This window comes from Onychomys torridus, chromosome 19 (genome assembly GCF_903995425.1).
Source record: "Onychomys torridus chromosome 19, mOncTor1.1, whole genome shotgun sequence".
Classification (NCBI taxonomy): domain Eukaryota; kingdom Metazoa; phylum Chordata; class Mammalia; order Rodentia; family Cricetidae; genus Onychomys; species Onychomys torridus.
The window spans coordinates 63,810,604-63,834,992 of record NC_050461.1 but is presented as its reverse complement, the minus strand read 5'-3'; the positions used below and the strand labels follow the sequence as shown (position 1 = coordinate 63,834,992).

General features: G+C 37.5%; 1 protein-coding gene across 1 annotated transcript in view; it reads left to right on the top strand.

The window, feature by feature from the left end:
• The first annotated feature begins 357 nt into the window (after positions 1-357).
• Positions 358-24,389, top strand: part of LOC118570494 (vomeronasal type-2 receptor 116-like) — a 48,303-nt gene continuing 24,271 nt past the window's right edge. Inside the window, exons 1-3 of the mRNA XM_036169023.1 lie at positions 358-569; positions 22,196-22,487; positions 22,831-23,640. Of these exons, the coding sequence (XP_036024916.1) occupies positions 358-569; positions 22,196-22,487; positions 22,831-23,640 (1,314 nt within the window). The remainder of the gene's footprint in view (positions 570-22,195; positions 22,488-22,830; positions 23,641-24,389) is intronic.

The window sequence follows — 24,389 nt, the reverse complement described above, 5'->3', positions numbered from 1 at the left end:
TTCTTTCTTCACACTTGGGGTCAAATCAGCCCAAGAGGATGTCATCCCTGAGCTCTTCGTGTCTGTTGTCTTGGCTGAAATCATGGTGCCTGTGGCTACAGACTAAGATCCACAAACATATCTCACAGCTTGTTTTTCAGATAAAGACAGAGCCCCAGATGCAGAGCCTAAGGGAAGAGAGAGTTTCAGAATTCTCAATGGAAGTGAAAAGATCTAGGGTTAATAATTGTGACAGCCTCACTCATCAGCAAAGTTCGAAGTACACATGCCCGCAGTCATATTAGCTGAGTACAAATCTGCTGGACAGAGGTCTGCATCCAGCAGACGTATGGGTGTGGAGACACATGTATTAGTAGAATGTTCTCCTGGATTTTTCTTCCCTGGCTTCTGCAGATTCCCACTCTTTTGTGGGCCTATAGCAGCTCTGAGTGCTATTTCAGAATCACAGAAGAATTTCACCATGAAGGAGATGTGGTGATAGGTGCATTTTTTCCTCTTCATACATTTTACACAGGCAAAACTCTCCCTGATGACACTAAGCCAAATTTTTACGTGGACTTTTACCTACAGTAAGTGCTGTTGTTCTTTATTTATTCTTAGAGTTCAAAATTCCTATTTTGTATGGTATGTACAAATTCAAACTCCCATACTCATGATATTTTTTAGCATAATAATCCCATTTTAATTCTGATATGCTTATTTAATTATGTATTCTTGTTTATTTTCTCTCTCGGAGGGGAAGTAAGAATTTTTTTAATGAATCTTTGCTTCCACATGTGGCAATTATAATCTCATAGTCTTAATTTGTCGTGTGTATTGTGCCATATGCTTTATGTTTTAGATGCTTAGAAGAAGGGTGACTTCAACAAAGGTTGACCAGTACTTCAGGGCATTCAAATTGGAATTGTGCTTAAGTAAGACAAGGTAATGCCACTAAAAGCAATGGATTCAAAATGCCTAATGTGATGCTTGAAAGACAAATCTTGTATTTTCTATGCAGCTAATACCAAGTTCCAAATGTCAAAATTAGATTTCGGGAGTACTTCTGCATAAACAGTTCACCTGCATCAGAGTTTGTGTCTGATATTCTTTGGTTCTCAGGCAGGTTTTCATTTTACAGGCTTGCTCTGTGCATTTCTAACATGTCCTTTGTCATTTTTATAAATTTAGTCATCAGACATACCATATTGATGGTCACTGCTCTGGGCTATTTGATAGCCTGTCCTATATATGCAAAATTAAGTCATAGAGTCATCCAAGTCTGGCTGTATTCCTTGATCTGGTTAACAAGAAATAATCATAGGTGTTTTTTTAAAGAAATAAGTCATTCTCTATTCCATTATGATTCCACCGAGGTAGGGTTCCATACAATTGGAGGTGAAATAGTGATACTCACAATTAATTGTGTATACAACATGGGAACAAAGAAACACATGATCAAAACCATGCTGAGAATCAGTGGATGAAAAATTACAATAACAAACAAGTAGTAGAATGGATTGTGGTCATTGTGACCCTACTGTGTGTTTCCTAAAACCTTGGTAGGATGTTAAGTCATCAGATCATGGAAAGTTTAGGAGAGAAAATGTTCAGATGTAAACAGTCAGGATATTATAAGTGACATAGCAAAAATCCAGAATTGATGTCTTCAGCTTTGTAGTTTGCTAAATAGAAGTATAGCTCCTCTTTTTCTCTACTCTCTAATGTCACCAGCTCACTCACCAATCTGCATCAGTGTGCATTGCTTTCTTGATTGTGCAGCATGGAGTATATGACTGCAAAGTAATCATTCCTATTATGTGAGTTTGAGTGCTTTTCTTGTTCTTCATGTATAAGAATACAGTGGTGTGTCAAATGACTTGACTTCTTATGACATCAGAGATAAAATAAAATTATATTTATGTAAGGAAATTTTTTCTACAAAAGATTAATGTATGCTTTCAGTAACAAATTTACTAAATGTATAATGTTATACAGGATGAGACTCACAAAGGCATATATCCTGCAAAGGTAAAATGTAGTTAGAGTTTTCCTGCCTGGCCCACAGTCAGGACAAATCTCTCTTACCCACCAGTCCCATAGTCACTCAGACCCAACCAAGAAAGCACAAAGAAACTTATATTGCTTACAAACTGTATGGCCGTGGCGGGCTGCTTGTTATCTACCTTTTCTATCTTAAATTAACCCATTTCTGTTAGTCTATACTTTGCCACATGGCTTGTGGCTTACCGGTGTCTTTACATGTTGCTTTTCATGGCGGTGGCTGGCGGTGTCTCTGTCCAACCTTCTACGTCCCAGAATTCTCTTCTCTCTTGTCCCGCCTATACTTCCTGCCTGGCCACTGGCCAATCAGAACTTTATTTACACAGAGCAATATCCACAGCAGTAAAATACTTCTTTCATGCTTCTAATTAAATGTATTATTTAGGTGTATGAAAAATTTATATATACTTTTTAAAAAGTATTGTTCTCCTCCACACACACTTCCTGGATAGTCTCTCCTTTAGTTTTTTGTCAAATTTTTCCATACACATAAGTATGTTCTTTCATCAGTGGTTTTTGTCATATTTTCCTACATGCATAAGTATTTTTATCATGATTATCATAACTTCAAAAATATATAAGCTCTGGTTTAGCATTATGCTTCACAGCACTAGTTTTCATATGGTCCAATTTATGTATAGTGACTCATATCCTTATAAAACAAAACTGAATAGCATCTTTTTTATGTATCCATGGGAGTATTTTTCTTTCAAATTTACAGAAATAAATGTGATTTACTTGATATTTCATAGAAAATCTAATGACCTGTATATACAGTTCTTGAGTTAATTGATTGATTAAAAATCTTTGTGTCATAAGATTATCTTTGACAATTAGATATTAATAATTTATATATTTTTCTTTAGATACAACCCCTTTGTAGACATTTTATACATTAAATGGCATATATATGTGCTTTCATGTCGTTCAAAAATATTTTATAATGGCAATGCATATATATATATATATATATATATATATATATATATATAGAGAGAGAGAGAGAGAGAGAGAGAGAGAGAGAAAGAAAGAGATAGAGAGAGAGAGAGATTGTAATACAATTACAATTATTTGCTTCTCATTTCTTCCTCTAAGCCCTCCCTTCCTCCCTTGCTTTGTCTGAAAGTTATAGCCTCTTTTTTTTCATGAATTGTTGACAGTTTATGTTTAAGCTGGAAAAGCAGCACCTTGTATATACATCAAAATTCATAATATTTTGTTCTGATAGGGATGAAAACTTTGTTATTTGAGATGTGCAAATGGTTAAGCTGTAGCAGGATCTTTTTTTTATATCATCAAAATTTTTTCATTGAATTCAAGTTTATCTGAGACAATAATCTCATTGATTAACAAAGGATAGAGAATTTTCTAAGTGGGTTCTGTTCTTCAAGTTAATAAGTGCCATGTTTTATAACCACTCAGATAATGAATTTTCTGTAGAGAATTTTCAAATTTTCTTTGTTTAGTAGAATATTGAATAACATAAATTTTTATTTTAAAAAGGATAAATGTTCTCTAAACATGTCATTAGAAGGATTCCATTATTTCTACTGTTTCCTATGTTAAGTTCTGTGACTTATTTTACTATTTAAAGTCTCAATTTCATTGTTCAGTAAAGTGGAATCATCAAGACTCCACAGTGACATTATAGATATTTAATGAGAAGTGGTACACTGCTCTGTTTACTACAGAAATCTATTCCGATAATAAACAGTATGTCCCTTCTGCCCACACTTCTGGAGTATGCTGTGGATGAATGTATGAATGGTTGTTTTATTTGAAAGTGCTTTGGGATGGTCTTCTAAATTGTAATCCTGTAAGCTGTAATCAATAGATGATGGAAGGACAATTCTTCAGTTACAAAACATTATTCCAAATAAAGCATTCACTGTACAGGATTTTGGAACCATACAAAATGCTAACTAAATGACCAGTTCAGAGTATCTACTTTTGATTGAAATAAAATAAAAACATTATCACAGTGATAAATCTTTGTTCAGATATGGAAGGCATGGAAGTGGCATCTAAATATGCATCTATAACATCCTCAGTTGATTCTGGATAAAATACAGAGTTCACACAGGCAGTTCAAGTTGGAAGGTGCATTTACTTTTTTCAGCTAAAGTATAATGAGTCAGGTGTTGGGGAGCATACCTGTAACCCCAGGTCAGGATTGCTGAGGCAAAAAGGCATCTTACACAACACAGCAAAATCTGACATAAAACTAAAACCACATAGTTAAAATGAATTGACATATCTGAGTCATGTTATTATCTGTACAATCAAAATAGTAAAAGCCAAGGGGAGCATAGTTGGTAAAACACAAAAATAAATTTCAGGTAGTCAATTAATATCAAGAAAAATATAAGGTGAAATATTTTAAATGATAAAAGGTACACTTAGGCAGTTTTGATATCTCAAGATATTACAAGATTTTTTAAGCACAATGTAAAGGGCAGAAAACAGAAGAAGAAGAAAGAGTGCGTGCAAGTACTACTGCACTTGTATCTCCACTCACAGAGAACTCCCTGGGAGAGTAAGTTCTCTTCTCGCACCAAGTGGATTTGAGGGATCAAAGGATCAAACTCAGGTTTTAGGGCTTGGCAGCAATCATCTGAACTCACTTAGCGACATGAAAGTCCATCATTATTTCAAATATAGGTTGTTATTTTAAATTATAGGAAATTAAAATAATAATGATATGCAATCCAATTCTGTCAAATGAAAGTCATAAGTTAAAGAATAAAATTAAAATAGTTTATGTTTTCAAGGAACATTATCTTTTATACTGCTGAAAAATATATCAATTTTCGAATACTCCTGGGTGGGGCCTAGAAGCAGGGTCCTCTCTGACTATAACCACAGGCACTCACATCTGGTCCAGATGGGAGTTCCGGGACAGGATGGAAGCTGTAGGCTGGTTTCTAAGTCTCAGGAAGTGGCTGGGGTCTCCAGCAGAAGGATGTGAGTGCAGGGTGTGGAGGTTGCAGGGTCTGCCAGCAGTCTTTGAAAAGGGGAACATTCCCATAGGGCCTGCCAAATGGCCAGAAACTGGGGCCAAGTTGGGCAGGACTTCCCAGGATGGCTGGTACCAAGGGGTGGGGCCTAGAAGCAGGGTCCTCTCTGACTATAACCACAGGCACTCACATCTGGTCCAGATGGGAGTTCTGGGACAGGATGGAAGCTGGGGGCTGGTTTCTAAGTCTCTGGAAGTGGCTGGGGTCTCCAGCAGAAGGGTGTGAGGGCAGGGCATGGAGGTTGTTGGGTCCACTGGAGAGTCTTGGAGAGCGGAACCTTCCAGGTGGGGTTGGGGGGTCTGGCCCTGCAAAGTTGGGTAGATCTTCCCTGGAATGGCTGGTGCCCAGGGCTGGGACCTAGGTGAGGGCCTCTTTGGGTGTGAGTCCAGGCACTCACCTCTGGTCCACATGAGTGTCTGGGTGGATGGGAGCTGGGGGCTGGTCTTTGAGTGTCAGGAAGTTTGTAGCAGGATCTTAAAGAGTCTTATTAATGAAATCAAAACTGAGGCCAGTTATTGGGGTGAATGCTAGAAGATCAGAGAACAAGCCACAGTTTCCTCACCTCACCAGTTCCTCAGCTGGTCTTGTTTCCTCAGACTGAAAGCTTCTGAGTCATCATCCAGAATGAATCTCAGCTGAACTGTGTTGCTCCAAAGCCTAAAAGCTTAACCAGCCAAATGCTTCTAGTTTCTGGTCTTCATGCCTTATATATCTTTCTACTTTCTGCTGTCACTCCCTGGGATTAAAGGCCTGTGCTACCATTGCCTATCCTCATGTTTAATATTGTGGCCATCCTGTTCTCTGACCCCAAATAAGTTTATTTCGGGGAACACACAATATTTTGGGAACACAATACCCACCACATTAAGTACTAAATCATATTCAATTAAATATATGCTATATTATTTTCAGGATAAAAAAAAAACAGAATGAAACAACTGCCGATTTGCCACAACATTGCTCATGTAAATAAAGCCATCCTGGATTCCTTTCTCCATGTCTCCCTTTCTGTATGTTAACAATGAAAATGTCTCCACCCCTAAATTATATTGACTAGCCCTATGCTTCAGTATCAGTCATGACATCATAATTGTTCTCCCTCTTTTCATGAATTGCAGACCTGTAGTCTTTTCTCTGAATATAGACAGTATGGTCCGCAAATGTGCTGTCAATCTTTTTGGAGGGTTTTCTGCCCTTTTTTTCTTTTCTATTTCCTTGAAATTTTTCCTTTCATGTTTTCCCTTAGCCATCAAACTTTATTCATGTCAGTTTGTCTTTTTATTTTCTCTCTTTTTTCTCTGATAAAGTTTTCCTGTATATGGCTCAGAAATGTGTATCTTGTGATATACATAAAGTTCTTGAAATGTATTTGTAGATGCCAAGATAAAAATATTTTCTGCTCAGAGAGTCATATGTGATCACACATAAAGTTCATTCCCATTGTTGCGGCAAACCAACTGCTATAGACAGTGTATAATGATTGGATATGGAAAATCCCAATAAAGCATTAGAATGAGCAGCAGCATAGGATTTAAATAACAAATATTGGAAAAATAGTGTTTATCTCAAACTGGATCTTGTAAAGTTCTACACATCACCTTGCTGGCATGAATACATGACCACTTTTTTATTGAAAATATTTTTTTCCTCACATAGTATATCCTGATTACCGTTTCTCCTTGCAGGACCTCCCTACTTCTTCTCCCATTTGGACTCACTGCCTTTCTGTATGTCCTTAGAAAAGAACAAACTTCTAAGAGATAATATTGAATTATGACAAAATAAAGTATCATAAGATAAAACAAAACTATCACATAAAAGTTTATCAGGACAATCCACCAGAACACAAAGACCCCCACAGGAAGGCAGAAGAATTAGAGATCTACATATTTGGACCTCAGGAATCCCATAAAAACAGTTAACTGGAAGCCATAATATGTTTGCTGAGGACCTTTGGTCATGTTGATTTAGAAAGCCTGTTTACTTAGTGTCCTCCACCAGCTCTGTATCTTAGAGTCTTTCTGATTCCTCCTCCACTGGATTCGCAGACCTTTGAGGGGGCAAATTTGATGGTGACATTCCATTTAAGGGCTTAGTATTCAAGGTCTCTGTGTAATGTCTGTCTGTGGATCTCAGTACTTATTTTGATTTGCTGAAGAGGGAAGCTTCTCTAATAATGGCTGAACATATCACTGATCCATGAGCATAGCAGAATACCTTTAGGAGTCATTTTATCATTTTTTTTTCTTTTTTAAGATAAGCATCTCATGGTTAGACCCAAGATCCAAGAACTATCTTTTTTTTCTGGTGTGTGTGGTGATATAAACAGTGGAAAGTATGTGTTCTTTCACATGGAGTAGACCTAAAGTCAAATCAGTTAATGTTCAGTTATGTCCACAGGCTTTGTGGCATTATTGTCCTTGGCATATCTTGCAGGCAATATACTATTTTAAATAAAGTGTTGGTGTCTGGTTTGGTTGCCAACATTTATTTTTGGTAGCATGCAGAGTAACTTCCTGTACCAAAGATGCTAGAACAGATGAATGAAGGCTCTATGTGGGCATGATGTCAACTTCTGTGTGGTGTGTTCAATAAGTATAGGTGTTGCCTTTGCAATGGGGCCTTGACGTCAGTTTACGGAAAATAGTCCACTGTCTTGGAAATAGCCCAGGTGGCTTTTCAGTTCCCATGGGACTCCTTTGGGCCAACAATTCAGTTAGTTGTAACCCAACCTCAATACTGGAGTTTCACTTGGTGACATGCAATGGCCAGTTGGGACACTGTCTCCCCTGTTATTTGGAGATTTCATGTAGACCACATTTTCATAGAGCCAGAGAGGATGGAAGACATCAAAAGAAAAAGGCCCTCTGAATCAACTGAGCCAGGCTCAAATGAAATCACAAATACTGCAGCAGCATAAACTAAGGCTACATGGGTCTGAACCAGGTCTTCTGTATAAATAGTATAACTTTCAGATTACTCGTTCTTATACTCCTGATTGTGGTAATAAATGGGTATCTGATTCTTGTGACTTTTCCTGAGTCTCTTTTCCTTCTGTTTGGTCATTTTGTCCAGTCTCAATGTGATAGTTTTTATTTCATCTTACCATATTTCAATTTCTCAATTTTGTTGTTAACTCCTAGAAGTCTGTGTTTGTTTTCTAATAAGAGACAGAATAAGAGTGAATCCTGAGGGGAAGGGAATGGATAAAGGACTAGGAGGAGTAGAGAGAGAGTAGCCAATAATCAAGATATGTTGTATGAGAAAATTACCTATTTTCATTAAACTAAAACAAAAAACTCAAAATGAGAGAGTATTCTCTGTTAAGATTCTGACAACAATTTTTAATTGGATTATCTCCTTGATATCCAGTTATTTTGAGTTTCTACCTCATGTGTAGTTGATAGAAAAAATTTCACATTGTATTTGCTGCTTCTTTGTCCAAATGATGGTTTCCTTTGCCTTGTAGAGGTTTTTGGTTTCATTTTACTGATTGCTCATCTGAGTGCCCATGCTAATGGTATTCTCAGAAGGTCTACTCCTGTACCAAAGAGTTAAAGACTGTACCGTACTTTCTCTTCTATATGGATCAGATCAGTTTATCTAATTTTAGATTGAGGTCCTTGATCTATGTGGAGTTGAGTTTTGTAAATAGTGGTAAATATGGATCTATTTGGATTCTTCAACATGCAGCCACCCAGTATTACCCACATCATTGCAGTACTTTGTCTGGTGTGTGTGTCTGTCCATTTTATCCAAAGCAGTTGTCTGTACATGTGTAGATTAATGACTAACTGCTCAATTTTATTCCATTTATCAAAGTGTCATTTTCATTCCAATCTCACGTTGTTTTTACTACTACAGCTTTTAAGGCACTTTGAAATCTGGACAGTGCCTATTCTTTTATTACCCAGGATTGTTTTAGCTATCCTGCTTTCATTTGTTTTGTTTTCTCACATAAATCTTAAAATCTTCCTTCCAAGTTCTCTGAAGACTTGTGTTGGAATTCTGTTGGATATTTCATTCAATGTGTAGATTTCTTTTGATTGGATATGCATTTTTAGTATGTTAGTCCTACTGGTTAACAATCAGAGATGGAATATCTCTCCATTTATTGGTATCTTCTTCATTTTCTTTCTTCAGATGTCTTTAAGTTTCTATTATATACGTCTTTCCCTTCCTTGGTTGTTACCCCAAGATATTTGTATGATTTGAGACTATTGTGAAAGATGGTGGTTCTCTGAATTCCTTCTTATATCATCTGTCATTTTATACAGGATGGCTACTGAATTTTCTGTTAATTTTGTATGCATTTACTTTGATGAAAGAGTTTGTCATCTGTAGGAAAAATTTCCATTGGAATTTTTAGGGTCCATTTAATATACTAGCATATTGTCTGCAGGTAAGATAATTTACCTTCTTCCCTTCCCATTTATTTCCCCTCAATGTACTTCTGATACCTTATTGGTCTAGCTAAGACTTCAAGTACTATATTGAGTATGTTTGGAGAAAGTGAACAGCCATGTGTTTTTCATTTTAGCAGAGTTCCTTTGAGTTTCACTCCATTAGGGTTGATGTTGGCTGGGTATTTGCTGTAAACTGCCTTTATTGTGTTTATTGTTGTTCCTTTTATCACTAATCTCTCTGGGACTTTTGTCATGAAAGGATGTTGCATTATTGTAATAGGAGTATTCTGCATCTAATGAATGATCTGCTAAAGATTTGCTTGAGGATTCTATGGGTCACAAAGTGAATGTGTAGAGTTGGGTAGGGGAAGAGATGACATAATCTGAGTGTGAATCAGGATGGCTTCCATCAGCATTTAACTGAAAAAAAAAGAATACACATTTTATGGTCTACATTTGCACATAGAATTGAATAGGAGAAAAGGGGCATTTGAGCTGGGATATGGCTTGAGATCAGGGGTTGAGGAATCTTGCATTGATTGTGACAATAAGCACCAGTCATAAGTTAATGAAAAATTACAATTTCCCCTTACCTGAGGTAGGAGAATGGCTGTTTTAGCAAGCAGAAAATTTTCTCAGGTGCCTAGAGAAATGTAGACCCTTATCTAAACTCCTGACCTTGGAAAAAGGACTTCTGGGTACCAGATGCTATACTAAAATTTCTTAGTCTTACTCAATGGTCCTGTTATCCTCATAATACTCCCATTGGGGAAGGTCCTGATGTCTTACTGTTTTTTCTTTTTACAATATATGGTGCCATTCTGATTTTCCTATATTTATTAACTGAACTCTTGCCCTTAATAGTACCAGGGTCTAGACATGAATTGTAAACATTTCAACCTTTGGAACAGGTGTGTCTAGTAAATCTATAACTTTCCTGTTCTTGGTGTAATTAGGAGGGGTTTCTGGTTCTGAAATGGTGGGCAATTATTCTAAAGAATTATTTTGTTTAGAGAGCTACCATTGTACACATTTCCATCCTTTACCACAGCTTGCACAATATTTCCCAAAGGGAAAGGCATTAATAATGAGGATCATTAAATAGCCAAACGAATGGAAGCACATGAATTATGAACCAAAGGCTGTGGAGCCCCCAGCTGGATCAGGCCCTCTGGATAAGTGAGATAATTGAATAACTTGAACTGTTTGGGAGGCATCCAGTTTGTGGGATGGGGACCTGTCCTTAGTGCATGAGCTGGCTGTTTGGAACCTTGGACTGACACAGGGACACTTTGCTCAGCCTGGAAGGAGGGCACTGGAGCTGGCTGTACTGAATCTACCAGGTTTAAATGAATCCCCAGGGGAGTCTTGGCCCTAGAGGAGATGGGAATGGAGGGGAGGGGAATTACTTGTACTTGGGCAAAGGGCTTGTAGATCAGAGGCATTTTTTTGTTTAGTGTATTTCTAAGGCATAGTAATTAAAACTTAAAACGTAACTTTGGCTCTCACATTTCCACTTGAGTTGTTTCTTGAGTCAAATCCTTGACTCTGTGATAGGTACCTGTCTATATTGTGATCTAATAACAATCAGATTAATGATACCCAAACAGGAATTATTATTTAGTTGAAAATATCACTGATGCAAGAGCAAATGGCAATCAGCAGAAGTAGAATGTCCAAAGGGCCTTGTGATGGCTGACAGAGAATGTGGATTTTTTTATTTACTTCATCTCAGGTACCCTTTTTTATAATGTTTTATTTAAGTACATTTGGATTATTTCTATTGATTTCTGAGTAGTTTGTATAGAAACAATGATTTTCTCTTAAAGCTATATAATAACCTCTCTGTTTTAAATAGAGCAGATTGAGTGTCCAATCATAACCCTATACAAGTAATGAAACTAATGAATCCACCTGTTGACAGATCTGAGTCTACTTGGTTTTAATATATACCCTTTCTGGTATGACAATGGGCACTATAGGTAGATATTTTGTCCCTTATGCCAGGGAGTTTCCTTTTGATCTAACATTCCAGCCTTTTGGGGAACAAGGGTTGGTGTATTCTATTCTGTAACTACTTCCTGCTGAAACTAGGACATTGTCTTCGAGGCCTAAGAAGGCTAAAATGCTACTCAAAGCAAAGTGAGAATTCAGGCAATGGAGCATTCATCAGAAACTTCAGCTTTTCTAACCCATCTGGAGAGAAGCATTCACATCAGCTGGATTGGACCACATCAGATTTCAGCAAGTCCAGGGCTTGCAGTCATTTGGAGTAGGTTGCAGTCAGCAGCTGATGCTTGGATGTATCTGTCACCCAGTTGAAAATCTGTTGGAACAGATATAGACTAGAGACAGAAGTTAAAACTTAGGAAATTAAAGAAAAGATCTTACATTTGGAATTTTCTGGACAATTAATCCTAGTAGTTAGAGAATGGGAGGCAGCCCAAGGACTAGCAGAGAGAGGGAGAAAGAGAGAGAGATTCCATCTTTGGGAATAGACAGGTAGGGAAAGTTAGACTGTGTTTATCTGGAGTTCCTTTGAACTGTGAAAGGTGTATCTAAATCTTATCACTCCCCACATTCTCTGAAGCTTACATGATGTTTTTCTTAGTTTACAAAAAAATCCATACCAATTTTTGATATGCATTACCAATCAGTACTGAAATGCATATTGTTAGAAAAAGCATGTATACCAAGCTGTACTGAAATCCAGTGTAGGCATATGGTTCTCTCTCACCTGACAATTCACCAATAACTATCAGAGGCTTAATATTACTTATAAATGTTCAGCCCATAATTCAGTCTTATTAATAACTAGTTCTTTCACTTAAATTAGTCCAGAATTCTTTGCTCTGTTTAGCCATGTGGCTTGATTTTCTTGGTATAACATTCTCATCTTGCCTCCTTTATTTGGCTGGTGACTCCTGACTCTACCCATCTCCTTCCCAGGATTCTCAGTTTGGCCACCTCACTTCTACTTCCTGCCTGGCCAATCAATATTTTACTAAACGAATTCAAATGACAAATCTTTACAGTGTACTAGAGGATTAATCAACAGTAATCTACATAGTAGAAAAAGCAGGTAACTGTTGTCTGTAAAGCAGTTGGAATAGACTCACACATTTGACTTCTAGCCAAAGCTCTAAATTTGGGATAAAAAGCATGAACACTTTTGCTCTGTTCAGAGAGCCAGATACAGGTTGGAAAAATGTCTTTAGCCCAATTAAAAGCATGTTTAAGTTTATACTTACAAGACATCAAAAAGAAATCTAAAATCCTTTTTTTGGTTGCATATGTGTCTGAATGAGTGACTTTATTATCAATTGCTGATGAATTACAGCTTTCATGGGATCTTCCAGACAGACGGTTTTACTCTATGACTGTTCTTTCTCTCCATTAAAGCCACCTTTAGAGTCTTTTGCAACCCTCATTGTACCCCTCATCTTGACTACAAACTCGATACTCTTCTTTTAATCCAGACCCTCAGATTTTAAAAGTAGGTCCAGGATGAGGAAAAGGTCATTGTCCCACAGTTCAGTTCTCTGAAAAACTTCCATCTCCCATTGAAAATCACATTCCAGGAGTGAAGCAACTACATGGTGGGACATCAGGGCTAATTAAAAGGTCAAGGAAGGCTCATGTCTATTGATCTTCTTATCATCACAAAACTGAAAATGCACAGTCCTGAAAAGGACAGTCTCTCTGTGCACACATAATGCTTTTTGAAAAAGAATGGCAATATTATATTAAGGGAGCTGAGGTCTGATCATTGAAAATCATAACAATCATGCCAGCACCATTTGTTGAAGGTGTTTTCTCTTTTCCAATTATAGTTTTTGGCTTCTTTATCAAAAATTATATGTTTATAGGTGTGTGGATTAATGTCAGTGTCTTCAATTTGATTCCAATAGTCCATAGGCTGGTTTTTATGCCAATACCAAGCTATTTTTATTACTGTAGCTCTATAGTACAGCTTGAAATCAGGGATCGTGATGCCTCCAGAAGTTGTTTTATTGTACAGGATTCTTTTGGCTATCCTAGGTTTTTTTGTTTTTCCATATGAAGTTGAGTGTTGTTCTTTCCAGGTCTGTGAAAAATTGTGTTGGTATATTGATGGGGATTGCATTGAATCTGTAGATTGCTTTTGGTAAGATTGCCATTTTTACTATGTCAATCCTGCCTATCCATGAGTATGAGAGATCTTTCCCTTTTCTGACATCTTCTTCAATTTCTTTTTTCAGGGACTTAAAGTTCTTGTCACACAGGTCCTTCACTTGCTTATATAGAGTTACCCCAAGGTATTTCATATCATTGGTGGCTATTGTAAAGGGTGATGTATCTCTGATTTCCTTCTCAGCCTGTTTGTCAATTGTATATAGGAGGGTTACTGCTTTTAATAGTTAATCTTGTATTCTGCTGCATTACTGAAGGTGTTTATAAGCTGTATGAGTTCCTTAGTTGAATTTTTGGGGTCACTTATGTATACTATCATGTCATTTGCAAACAGTGAAAGCTTGACTTCTTCATTTCCAATTTGTATCCCCTTGATCTCCTTGTATTGTCTTATTGCTCTGGCTAGAACTTCAAGTACTATATTGAATAAGTATGGGGAGAGGGGACAGCCTTGCTTGTTTCTGATTTTAGTAGCATTGCTTTGAATTTCTCTCCATTTAATTTGATGTTGGCTGTTGGCTTGCTGCAAATTGCCTTTATTATATTTATGTATTTTCCCTGTTTTCCTGATCAAGAATGGGGTGTTGGATTTTGTCAAATGAATTTTCAGCATCTAGTGAGATGATCATGTGTTGTTTTCTTTCAGTTTGTTTATGTGGAGTATTACATTGACAGACTTTCATATGTTGAACCACCCTTACATCCCTGGGATGAAGCCTACTTGATCATGGTGGATAATTGTTTTGATGTGTTCGTGGAGTCTGTTTACCAGTATTTTATTGAGTATTTTTGCATCAATGTTCATGAGGGAGATTGGTGTGTCTTGTTCTTTATTGCATCTTTGTTTGGTTTAAGAATCAGGGTAATTGTAGCCTCATAGAAGGAGTTTGATAATGTTCCTTCTGTTTCAAATGGGGGTATAACTGGATGTCAACATGTAGAAGGCTGCAAATAGATCCATATCTGTCATCATGAACAAAACTTAAGTCCAAGTGGATCAAAGACCTCCACATAAATCCAGTTACTCTGAACCTGCCAGTTCCACAGGCACTCAGAACCAAACAAACACAAACACAAGCTAATACACCATTTGTAGCTGAGGTTTTCCTGTGTCCTGCTTGGTCTGTAGCTGCTGTGACCCAAGTAGACACACACAGGTTTATGTTAATTAAAACTGCATGGCAATTAGGTCAAGCTTGAAATTGACTAGGTCTTATATTTAAACTCAGCCCATTTCTGTTAATCTGTATGTTACCACATGTTCTGTGACTTTACCTGTGTGCCATTATATGCTGTTCCCTGGACAGTGGGCTGGCATCTTCTCATCTTGAAATCTAAAATCTTTAGCTTTTGGCTGAACAATAAGTAGTGTCTATGCTCTGCCAGTTTATCAGAACTGGAATGACCAATGTTCAATCTCTGAACTTTTGCAATCTTAGGCTAACAAAAGCATAAAAGGAGTTATAAACCTGAAACTTTTGCATTTTCCCATAACTAAAATCATGTACTTATACCCTTACATCTTAAATTTACATCTTAAATCACTTTCTGTAATCCTCAGCACTTATTTAAGCTTTCAGATTCTCAGATCTTCATATACCTTAGAACTTTTTCTTAGCCTGTCAAATCTTTCATAGATTTTAACATTTTTTTCTATCCATCTAATCATTTATCAGAGACACAATAGTTATTACTTAGAACAGTCATTGCAAATCCTGTTAGTTTAGTAGTAAGTTCCATCTGAAACCTTTTTATATTTTAATGTGAAGCCTGTTAGTAAGGCAAATATGTCTGTCTTTTCTCTACAAGATAACTAATAGCTTTAGAAAAAGCTTGATTTTTACATATGCAGTGAACTAATATGGTGGCTGCAGACTTTGGGAAGTACTTGCTTACCTGATACTGCTAAGCTGACAAAGCTATACTTAGCCTAGCTGGCAATATCATCAGAGATCTGGGAATAAGTTATAGCAGAAAGTATAATCCAAATGGCCCATGTATCGATTAAAATGACAGAGACAAGTCCATTAACTAGATGGTTATGTCAGGCTCCAGTGATCTCCATGACACTGGTGGCAGAGGTAGTAGGACAGCATCAGTCTTTGGCTGCCAGGTCCAGCAGGTGAGAGGCTTTCTTGTGGAGGAGAGATATGGAGGGAACTAATTACTTTGGCCAGGTATGGTGGAACAATCAACTCTTTAGTATCCCACATGCCCACAGTTTGGATGGGTAATTGCAGCAGATGCTGCATTGGTGCAGTCTTTTCCAGTGGTTAACATTACCACAATCCAGGTGGAGAATTATTGGTGTCCTGTAATTTTCTTGGGAGACCTCAGGGTAACTGCTAGGATCTGGGAGTCTCTGTCATAGTAAGCCTTTTCCATTAAACTACCCTAATTTTCATCAGAGAGCCTTCATCCAGTAACTAATGGAAGTAGACACAGAGATCCACAAACAAGCACTGGGCCAAGCCCTGGGAGTCCAGTTGTAGATAAGAGGAGGGATTTTATGAGCAAGTGGGTCAAGATAATGATGGAGAAACCCACAGAGACAGCTGACCTGAGCTAGTGGGACCTCATAGACTCTGGAATGACAGCTAGGAAACCTGCATGGGACTTACCGAGGCCTTCTGCATGTGGTTGACAGTTATGTAGCTTGGTCTGTTTGTGTGGCCCCTAGCAGTGGTTTCAGAACCTTCTCCTGGCACTTGACCTGGCTGTTTGGAACCTATTTCCCATGCTGCCTCATCTTGATATGCCATGTTTTGTAGACTCCCATGGCAGGCATGAACCTTTCTAAATGAAGGAGTGGACAGGAGGTAGAGGGAGACATTGGAAAGAGAAGAGAGAGGGGAAACTGGTATGCAAGATAAATGATAAAATTCAATAAAATAAAACATTTTAAATTCCATATTCAACATATCTGTGGCAAGTATAAGGACCATAATCTATTAAGTATATCTAAGCTAAACAAAACCAGACCTAACCTTGAAAACATACCTAATATGACTACAAGTTTTATTATTATAGATAATTAACTACAAATCTGTTTTTCTTAACTATACATTACATTTTTAAATGAGCTGCACAGGTATAATACCCAAAACAATATAACAAAAATAACCTCGAATTTGTATCAATATACAAAAATCTATACCAATGAGAAATATTTGAGACTAGTAGTTGTTCTTTTAGTTTAAAACTAGATTCAATACTCTATCCTTTCCTATACCCCCACTTCTTAGAAAAAAGATCTCTGAATCTAATCTCCTTTATTTTCCTCCCTGACCATGACCAATATCATCTTGTAACCAGGCCCCCTAAACAATGACAAACATCCACATGAACAATGTCCACAGTGAGGGAGAAATTTCCTGATCCTTCTATATTACACCATTACAGAATACAACAGTTTATTTTATGACTCAGTTTATCAAAATAACTTAAGCTTAACAAAGTTAGAAAAAACAAGGAAGCTAGACATACATTCTTAAGCATAAACAGACCTTAGGTAAGAAAGACATTCTCTGAGCCAGTGGTTCCCAATACTTTGACCAATCAATACAGTTGCCCAAGTTGTAGTGACTCCCAAACCACAAAATCATTACTGTTCCTATTTCACAACTGCAGTTTTGTCAGCATAATGACTCACAGCCTGAGAAGCTGCTCCAGGCATTTTGCCAGACTGCATTGACTTGGTGCATCATAAGATAAGAATATCACATTTTCTAGTGTTTAGAATTTGGTTCTACTCCCTTTGGACTTAATTTTAACATTTTACTTATTTTAAGTTCAAATATTATTAATGTAAATTTTATAAACAAAATATCCCATAGTCTTTTAAATTTAAATATTTTTAAATCTGTTCCTTTAAAAATGTCCATTTTTAATTTACATTTTGTAAAAATCTTGCATTTCTTCTTTAAAAAAGTTTGAAATCTCTAAATTGTGAGTTCCCACAACATCAGAAATAAACTACACATTTTACTTAAAGAAGGTGAAAACAGGGCATAACCACAATCTGCTTAAAGCCAAATCATACTCCAATAGGGTGAATATTCTATAACTCAAAACCTGAGAATCACTCATCATTCTTTGAGTTTTCTCTTTTTGGCCCCATCCTAATCAACAAATACATAACCTGCCTTCTAGACCTCAGTCTACTCCATTTCATTAAGTTTGTAGCTTCTGGTGAGTATCACTTGGCATCAGCATTTCCAAAATTGTTAAGGTACACCATTGCTACTGGGCTCTCTTTAGGTAACCTAACCCTGCCTAATATTTGCAAAATTATTTTCCCATGATACCCTCATGTATTTAAAACCATCACCTGCATGACTCATAAGTTGTAAAGTTTCCAGAACAAGGTACATTCTTGCATATGAAAACATGGAGGTGCAGTTTTAATACCTTATTAAACAAATATTGTTTTTCATTCCTATCTTTTATAAACTTAGTTTTAAAGATAGGACAGGAATTATCATACAAAATTCACTCTATTCCAAAATATCTTGGAGACTTGTTGGCTCCTTGGTAGGCTCATATCACATGGTCACCTTTAATCAAAATAGCAGTGAAGTAAAATAACATCTAGCTCCTAATCCCATCCAAGATAACTGACAATCACATGGTTGCCCAAAGATGGTGAAGTGACATGACATTTGCCCTCTCCAACCACAGCACAGATGGCTGCTAGACACTTGGCTCCCCAAAGATGGTGAAATTGCATGATATCTACTGTCTCCAACCCTAGCCAAGAGGGCTGCCAGACACATGACTGCCCAAAGAAGGTGTAATCCAACATTATAAAAGATGGCAATCTGCCTTGAAGCTGCCAAACTATAGGGGTAATCTAAAATAGAATCATGCCCAAGGTTTCTTTAAATTTACCCAGGCATAGATTTTTAACTATCAACTCCCAGTGTCACTAGTTTTAACTTTTTTTTCAGATTTTAAAAATCATTAACCATAACCAACAAAATGAACTTAGAAATCTCAGGGTACATAAAGTTCACACAAACCCAGTCAAATTTTTGGGCTATTCTGCTTTTTTCTTCTTTTCCCTGTCACTGTGACAAGTGGCTCAGACTGACATAGGACATATATGAAACTTTTAAGTACACTTGGGTCTAGAGAAAAGAGAGCTATAAACCAACTCTAGAGCCAACTTCCAAATAAAATAGAATAGAACAAAACAATTTTTATGTTATCTACACCAAAAAAAAAGTCAAACTCCTGTAAAACTGAATCCAGCAGTCAGAGGACTCAGAGACAAATTCTGAGCCCCTGCCATAAATATAGCCATGACAGCAGTGGTGAGTGGTTGCTGTTGGCAGCACAGACAAAAAAACTATCCAATCTATTTCTATCTCAGCTTCATACTGGCAGTAAAACTTGTAGACACACCAGAAAACACAGACAAAACTTTCCAACAACACATAGAGACTCAACTCTTGAGAGAAATAGACAGCTAAACTTTCCAACAAAGCTTACAGAAACACCAGAATACAGAGAGACAAAACTTTCCAAAGAGACAAATATAACTCTCCCCAAACAGAGACAGAACCAGAACCGGATGTGCAGGTTGCATCTAGCATATGCCCAGGATGGGAGAATATTGGAGTATTGGGGTATGGAGTATTGGGTCCCATTGAATCCCTTCCATGTCCCAGATAGGATTCCCACAAAACAGAACCAAACTACGATTCACCAGGAGGTTTCCATGGATGTTTGCTGCTTTTCTCAGCATAGCAGTTCACATTGATAGTCTTCAAACTGAAGGCAGCATTGGAGTCTTAGAATATCTCAAGGCACATGCCTCCTGAAGCAGCCCCTTAGGCCTGGAGTTCTGGAGTGAAGGACCAGCTTTAAAATTTGGGTTGGTGGTATGAATCTAGCTGGTAGCCTCCAGAAAATGTTAACCCCACCAATAAAGAATAAGAGAATGACTTATGCCCAATTAGAAGCAAACTTTAATTAAATACTATACAGGTAGATGGGCTTTGGCCAGGTCCATAGTCAGGTTACTGGAAAATGACCCAGAATCAATTATGGCAATGGTTTCAGAAGGAAAACCCATACTACAATGCATTTCCCATCAGGTCCAATCAAGGGTAAGTACATATCAGGACTATTTCTTGTCTATGTACCTCCCACCCACATGTGATCAAGAATATCCAGTGTTGTTGAGACAAACAAACTTGTGAAGGGGAGTGAAAATGTGTGGCTTGTTATTTCCCATAAACAATAGCCCCCATTCAATTTCTAGGACTTTCCCTTCAGGTTGTCCTCTCTCTTGTGCTCACACCCATAACATCTATGCACCTCCACACACACACACAAACACACACACACACACACACACACACACACACACACACACACACACACACACAAAGGCACACAACACGTCCAAGCACTCATGATACATACAAATCCCTATATACCCAGAAAGATTTAAAAAATAATTTAGAAAAGACAAGTTGAGAGAAATGGTTTAAATATATTTGGTGTTATACTATAAAATATTATCTTAGAAAATAGGTGGCTAAAACAAGACTACTGTGTTTGGGGCTGGAGAGATGAAGTAGTTAAAAGCACTTTCTGCCATAAGAACACTGAGTTTCAATTCGCCATTTCTATAAGGCAGCTCACAACCAGCTGTACCTCCATTTCCAGGAGGCCAGCAGCCTCTTCTGTCTTTCACTAAAATAATATATCTGATGAACATCACTCATGCAGGCAAAAAACTGACATATTAAATAAACCTTAAATCTGAAACAAATACAGGGTTTTCATAATTGAAGTGGCTGAAAGACCATCCAACCAAAAGGAGATTTAATAACTCTAAGGGCCTTTCTTGGCTTAGAGCAGAATTATATTCCTTCAAGTAATACATGGAAGACAAATAAAGTAAGCTCCTTGGAGCATTTTGTTGAGATTGTTGGTGCTGGAGAGAGGGTTCAGAAGCCCAGGTTCAGTTCTCATCATCCATGAGACAGCTTACAACCTTTTCTAGCTCCAGTTCCACGGAATATACCTTGTTTTTCCCTGCTGCTAGCATGTATGTATATGTTACAGAGGTATACATGTAGATAAAACTGCTGTATATATAAAACAAACAAAATAAATTCATGAAAATAAAATAATAATGAGTATTATACCAAAAGCTCTTACTTAGACTACAATATGTAGAATGCCCATTCTAATTCCAGGTATTCATGGGAATATGCTAAAACATGATTTAGAAACACATGTAACTTTGCATATGAAATTTGTCTTTATTATTTTTTCTTAAAAAATTATTCTTCTATCATGTATTATGTCCTGACTGCAGTCATCTCCTCTCCTCCAGCCCCACCTCCTGGCTCCTTCCATCTACTCCTCCTCTGTTTTCCTTCAGACAAGAGCAGGTCTCCTGAGGATATTAACCAAACATGGCATATCAAGTTACAATAAGACAAGGAACATTGTTCCTACTAAATTTGGACAAGGCAACCTAGTAAGAGAAAATGGGGCCTCCAAAGGAGGCCAAAGGGTCAGGCAGCCTGCTTCCACTCTTCCAAGTCTCACAAGAAGATTAAGCTATGGAACCATAACATATGAGAAGAGGACCTAGGTCAGATCAGACTCAGGCAGGCTTCATGATTGTCAGGCCAGGTTAGTTGATTTTTGGAGGTTTTGTGGTGTCCTTGATGCTCTCATTCCTACAATCCTTCTTCCCTCTCTTCTGCAGGATTTCTCAAGCCCTGCTTCATGTTTGACTGTGGGTGTCTGCATCTGTTTCCATCAGTTGCTGGATAAAGCATATCTGATGACAATTGGGCTAGACACAAGTCTATGAGTACAGAAGGATATCTTAAGCATCATTGCATTGACTTTTTTGACAGTCTTGTCTGGTTCTATCCTAGGTCTCTGGTCAACCCAGCCTCTAGGTCATGTCACTCCAGGCAGTATATTGATTCTCTCTCATGTTATGGGTATCAACTGGACTAGTCATTGGTTGGTCATTCCCACAATTTCTGTGCCACATTTATCACAGCACATATTATAGGTAGGAAAAATTGTAGGCTGAAGGTTTTGTAGCTGGATTGGTACCTTCATCAGTCCAATGGAAGTTCAGACTCTATATGTCCCTTTCTATGCATTTTAGCTTGGGTCAAACTCACAAATTTTGGGGGTCTCCATTGCACTAGGCTTCTACCTTACACTCCAAATGCCTCCCAATTGCAGTTTTCTATCCCAGTATTCTCTTCATGCATCTTCATTTCACCTGATTCCTCTTGTTTCTGTCCCCACTCACTCCCAGTCAACCCATAATTTCTATTTTATTTCTGCTTCCCAGAGAGATTCATGGAATCCCCCTGTGCCCTCCTTGTTATTTAGCCCTTCTGAGTCATGGATTGTTGCATGATTGTTCTTTACTTTACAGCTAATGTCCATGTGTAAGTGAGTACATCCTAGAAACAGACATTTAAACTAGAAAGATAATTTCATTAAATCCACACATGTGTGATATATGTATTCCTCCTGTGTATTTTTATGCCATCTATGCAGGTATAATTTTAAGCACTACCAGTTTGTTCTGGCACTTGTTTTTGCCATTGAGGAGATCAACAGGAACCCCCATATTTTACCCAACACATCTCTAGGATTTGATTTTCGTAATGTACCATATGCTGAAAGGGACATACTTGAGAATGCCTTTATTTGGATAACAGGTATAAAAGACTACATTGCTAATTACAACTGTAGAAAGAAGAGCAAGTCAGCTGCTGTACTTACAGGAACAGCATTGGCAGCATCTGCCCAAGTTGGGACACTGATGCAACTCTACAAAACACCACAGGTGAGAAAGGGTGTTGTGTGGAACAGGGATCTTGGTATGCCTTGTAGACATTTCAGAAATCTCAAAGAAAAGGAAAGACACTTACAGTATTCAACTACCAAAGTACTCAGTGATATATCCATATTCTTATTGCTCACAATGGAAAGAAAAGTGTAGTCCATATAAGGAGGCTTAACAAAGCTGTTGACTTGTTAGTAATTTTCTGGAAACCTTACTCAGAGTTATACCACTAAAGCAGAATGCTTCCATCTTCACACTGATCATCCTATTCTGTTAACTCAGGACTGAGATGGTATCTATTCCATCATTGTTTCTATTGTGTCCAATTCTGTTTTCTCTTCAGCTTACTTTTGGACCTTTTGATCCTATCTTGGATGACAGAAGACAGTTTTACTCTCTCTACCAGATGGCCCCAAAGGATACGTCTATATCACTTGCTCTTGTTGCTTTGATGCTTCATTTCAAGTGGTCCTGGGTTGGTCTGATTCTCCCAGATGACCATAAAGGGACTCATATTGTGTCAGAATTGAGAAGAGAATTGGAGAGTAATAGAATCTGCATAGCTTTTGTTAAAATGATTCCAGGTACCTGGACTTCACTTTCCAATAAATTCTGGAAAAATCTGGGGGAGATCCAAAATTCATTAGCCAATGTGATAATCATTAATGGAGATACTTATTCTCTGCAAGGTTTAATGAGAAACATTGGGCAACTGTTAATGACAGGGAAAGTGTGGGTCTTGAATGCTCAGTGGGATTATATCAACCATGCTGATTATTTCCTTTTAGACTCATTCCACGGCAGTCTTATTTTTTCACAGCACCTTGGGGAGAGTTTTGAGTTTACAAATTTTATCAGAACAGTTAATCCTTACAAATACCCAAAAGACAATTACCTTCCTAAGATATGGTTTTTGTTCTTTAAATGTGCTTTTTCTGAGATTGATTGTCACCTTTTGGAGAACTGTCATCCAAATGCTTCTTTGGATTTATTGCCTAGACACATTTTTGACATTGTAATGAGTGAAGAGAGCTACAATATATACAATGCTGTGTATACTGTGGCCCACAGTCTTCATAAGATGAGTCTTCAGCAAGTAGAAATACAACAATACACAAGTGGGAAACAACAAATGGAATTTTTTCCCTGGCAGGTAATTTCATTTCCATTTTTTAGGTGATTCTTAGATATGTCCTTAATAGCCACAGGGGATTTTGTCTGCCTATAAATTGATGCTTACCATTAGGATAGTATCCCTAATGCATCTGGTGCAAGTGGAAAGGAGGAAATGAGCTTAATCAATTTTAAGTTTGCATCCTAAAGAGCCTGATCATCTTCTCATGGCAAGAGATTTAATGAGAAACAATATGAATTCCCGCAAATTGTTCTCAAAATAAAGTAGAGAAAATCACAGACTCTTAATGGTTTGGTAGCAATGATAACTACCACAATGATTTTATATCTAAAGACCACATTTACACAATCATTGGATCTAAAAGTCCTCAATTTCCACACTGAAGTTCTGAATATATTTTGCAAGGAAATAAGTGTGACTAGTTTTCAAGCAAGTCTAAAATTGACTCAATAAATACACACTGATCACTTACCTGACCTTGGTTCAGCATATTCTCTTAAAGCTGACTGACCTTCATGAGCCAATCATAAAGTTATTCCTGTATCAGTAAGGCCAATACCCATTCACTTCAAAGCACATTCAACCACAGCTGGAATTCCCCTAACCCTGATTAAAAGGAGCCTGAGAGCTTCTCTTTGGGTTACCATTTGAAACTTTGTCACATGGTTTGACCTCAGAATGCTAGAATTTTTATTCTTGAGAAATTAAACATTCCTGGTTTTAAAAAAAAGCTGACTCACCTTTTGAGGTAGAATAGCATATGACTC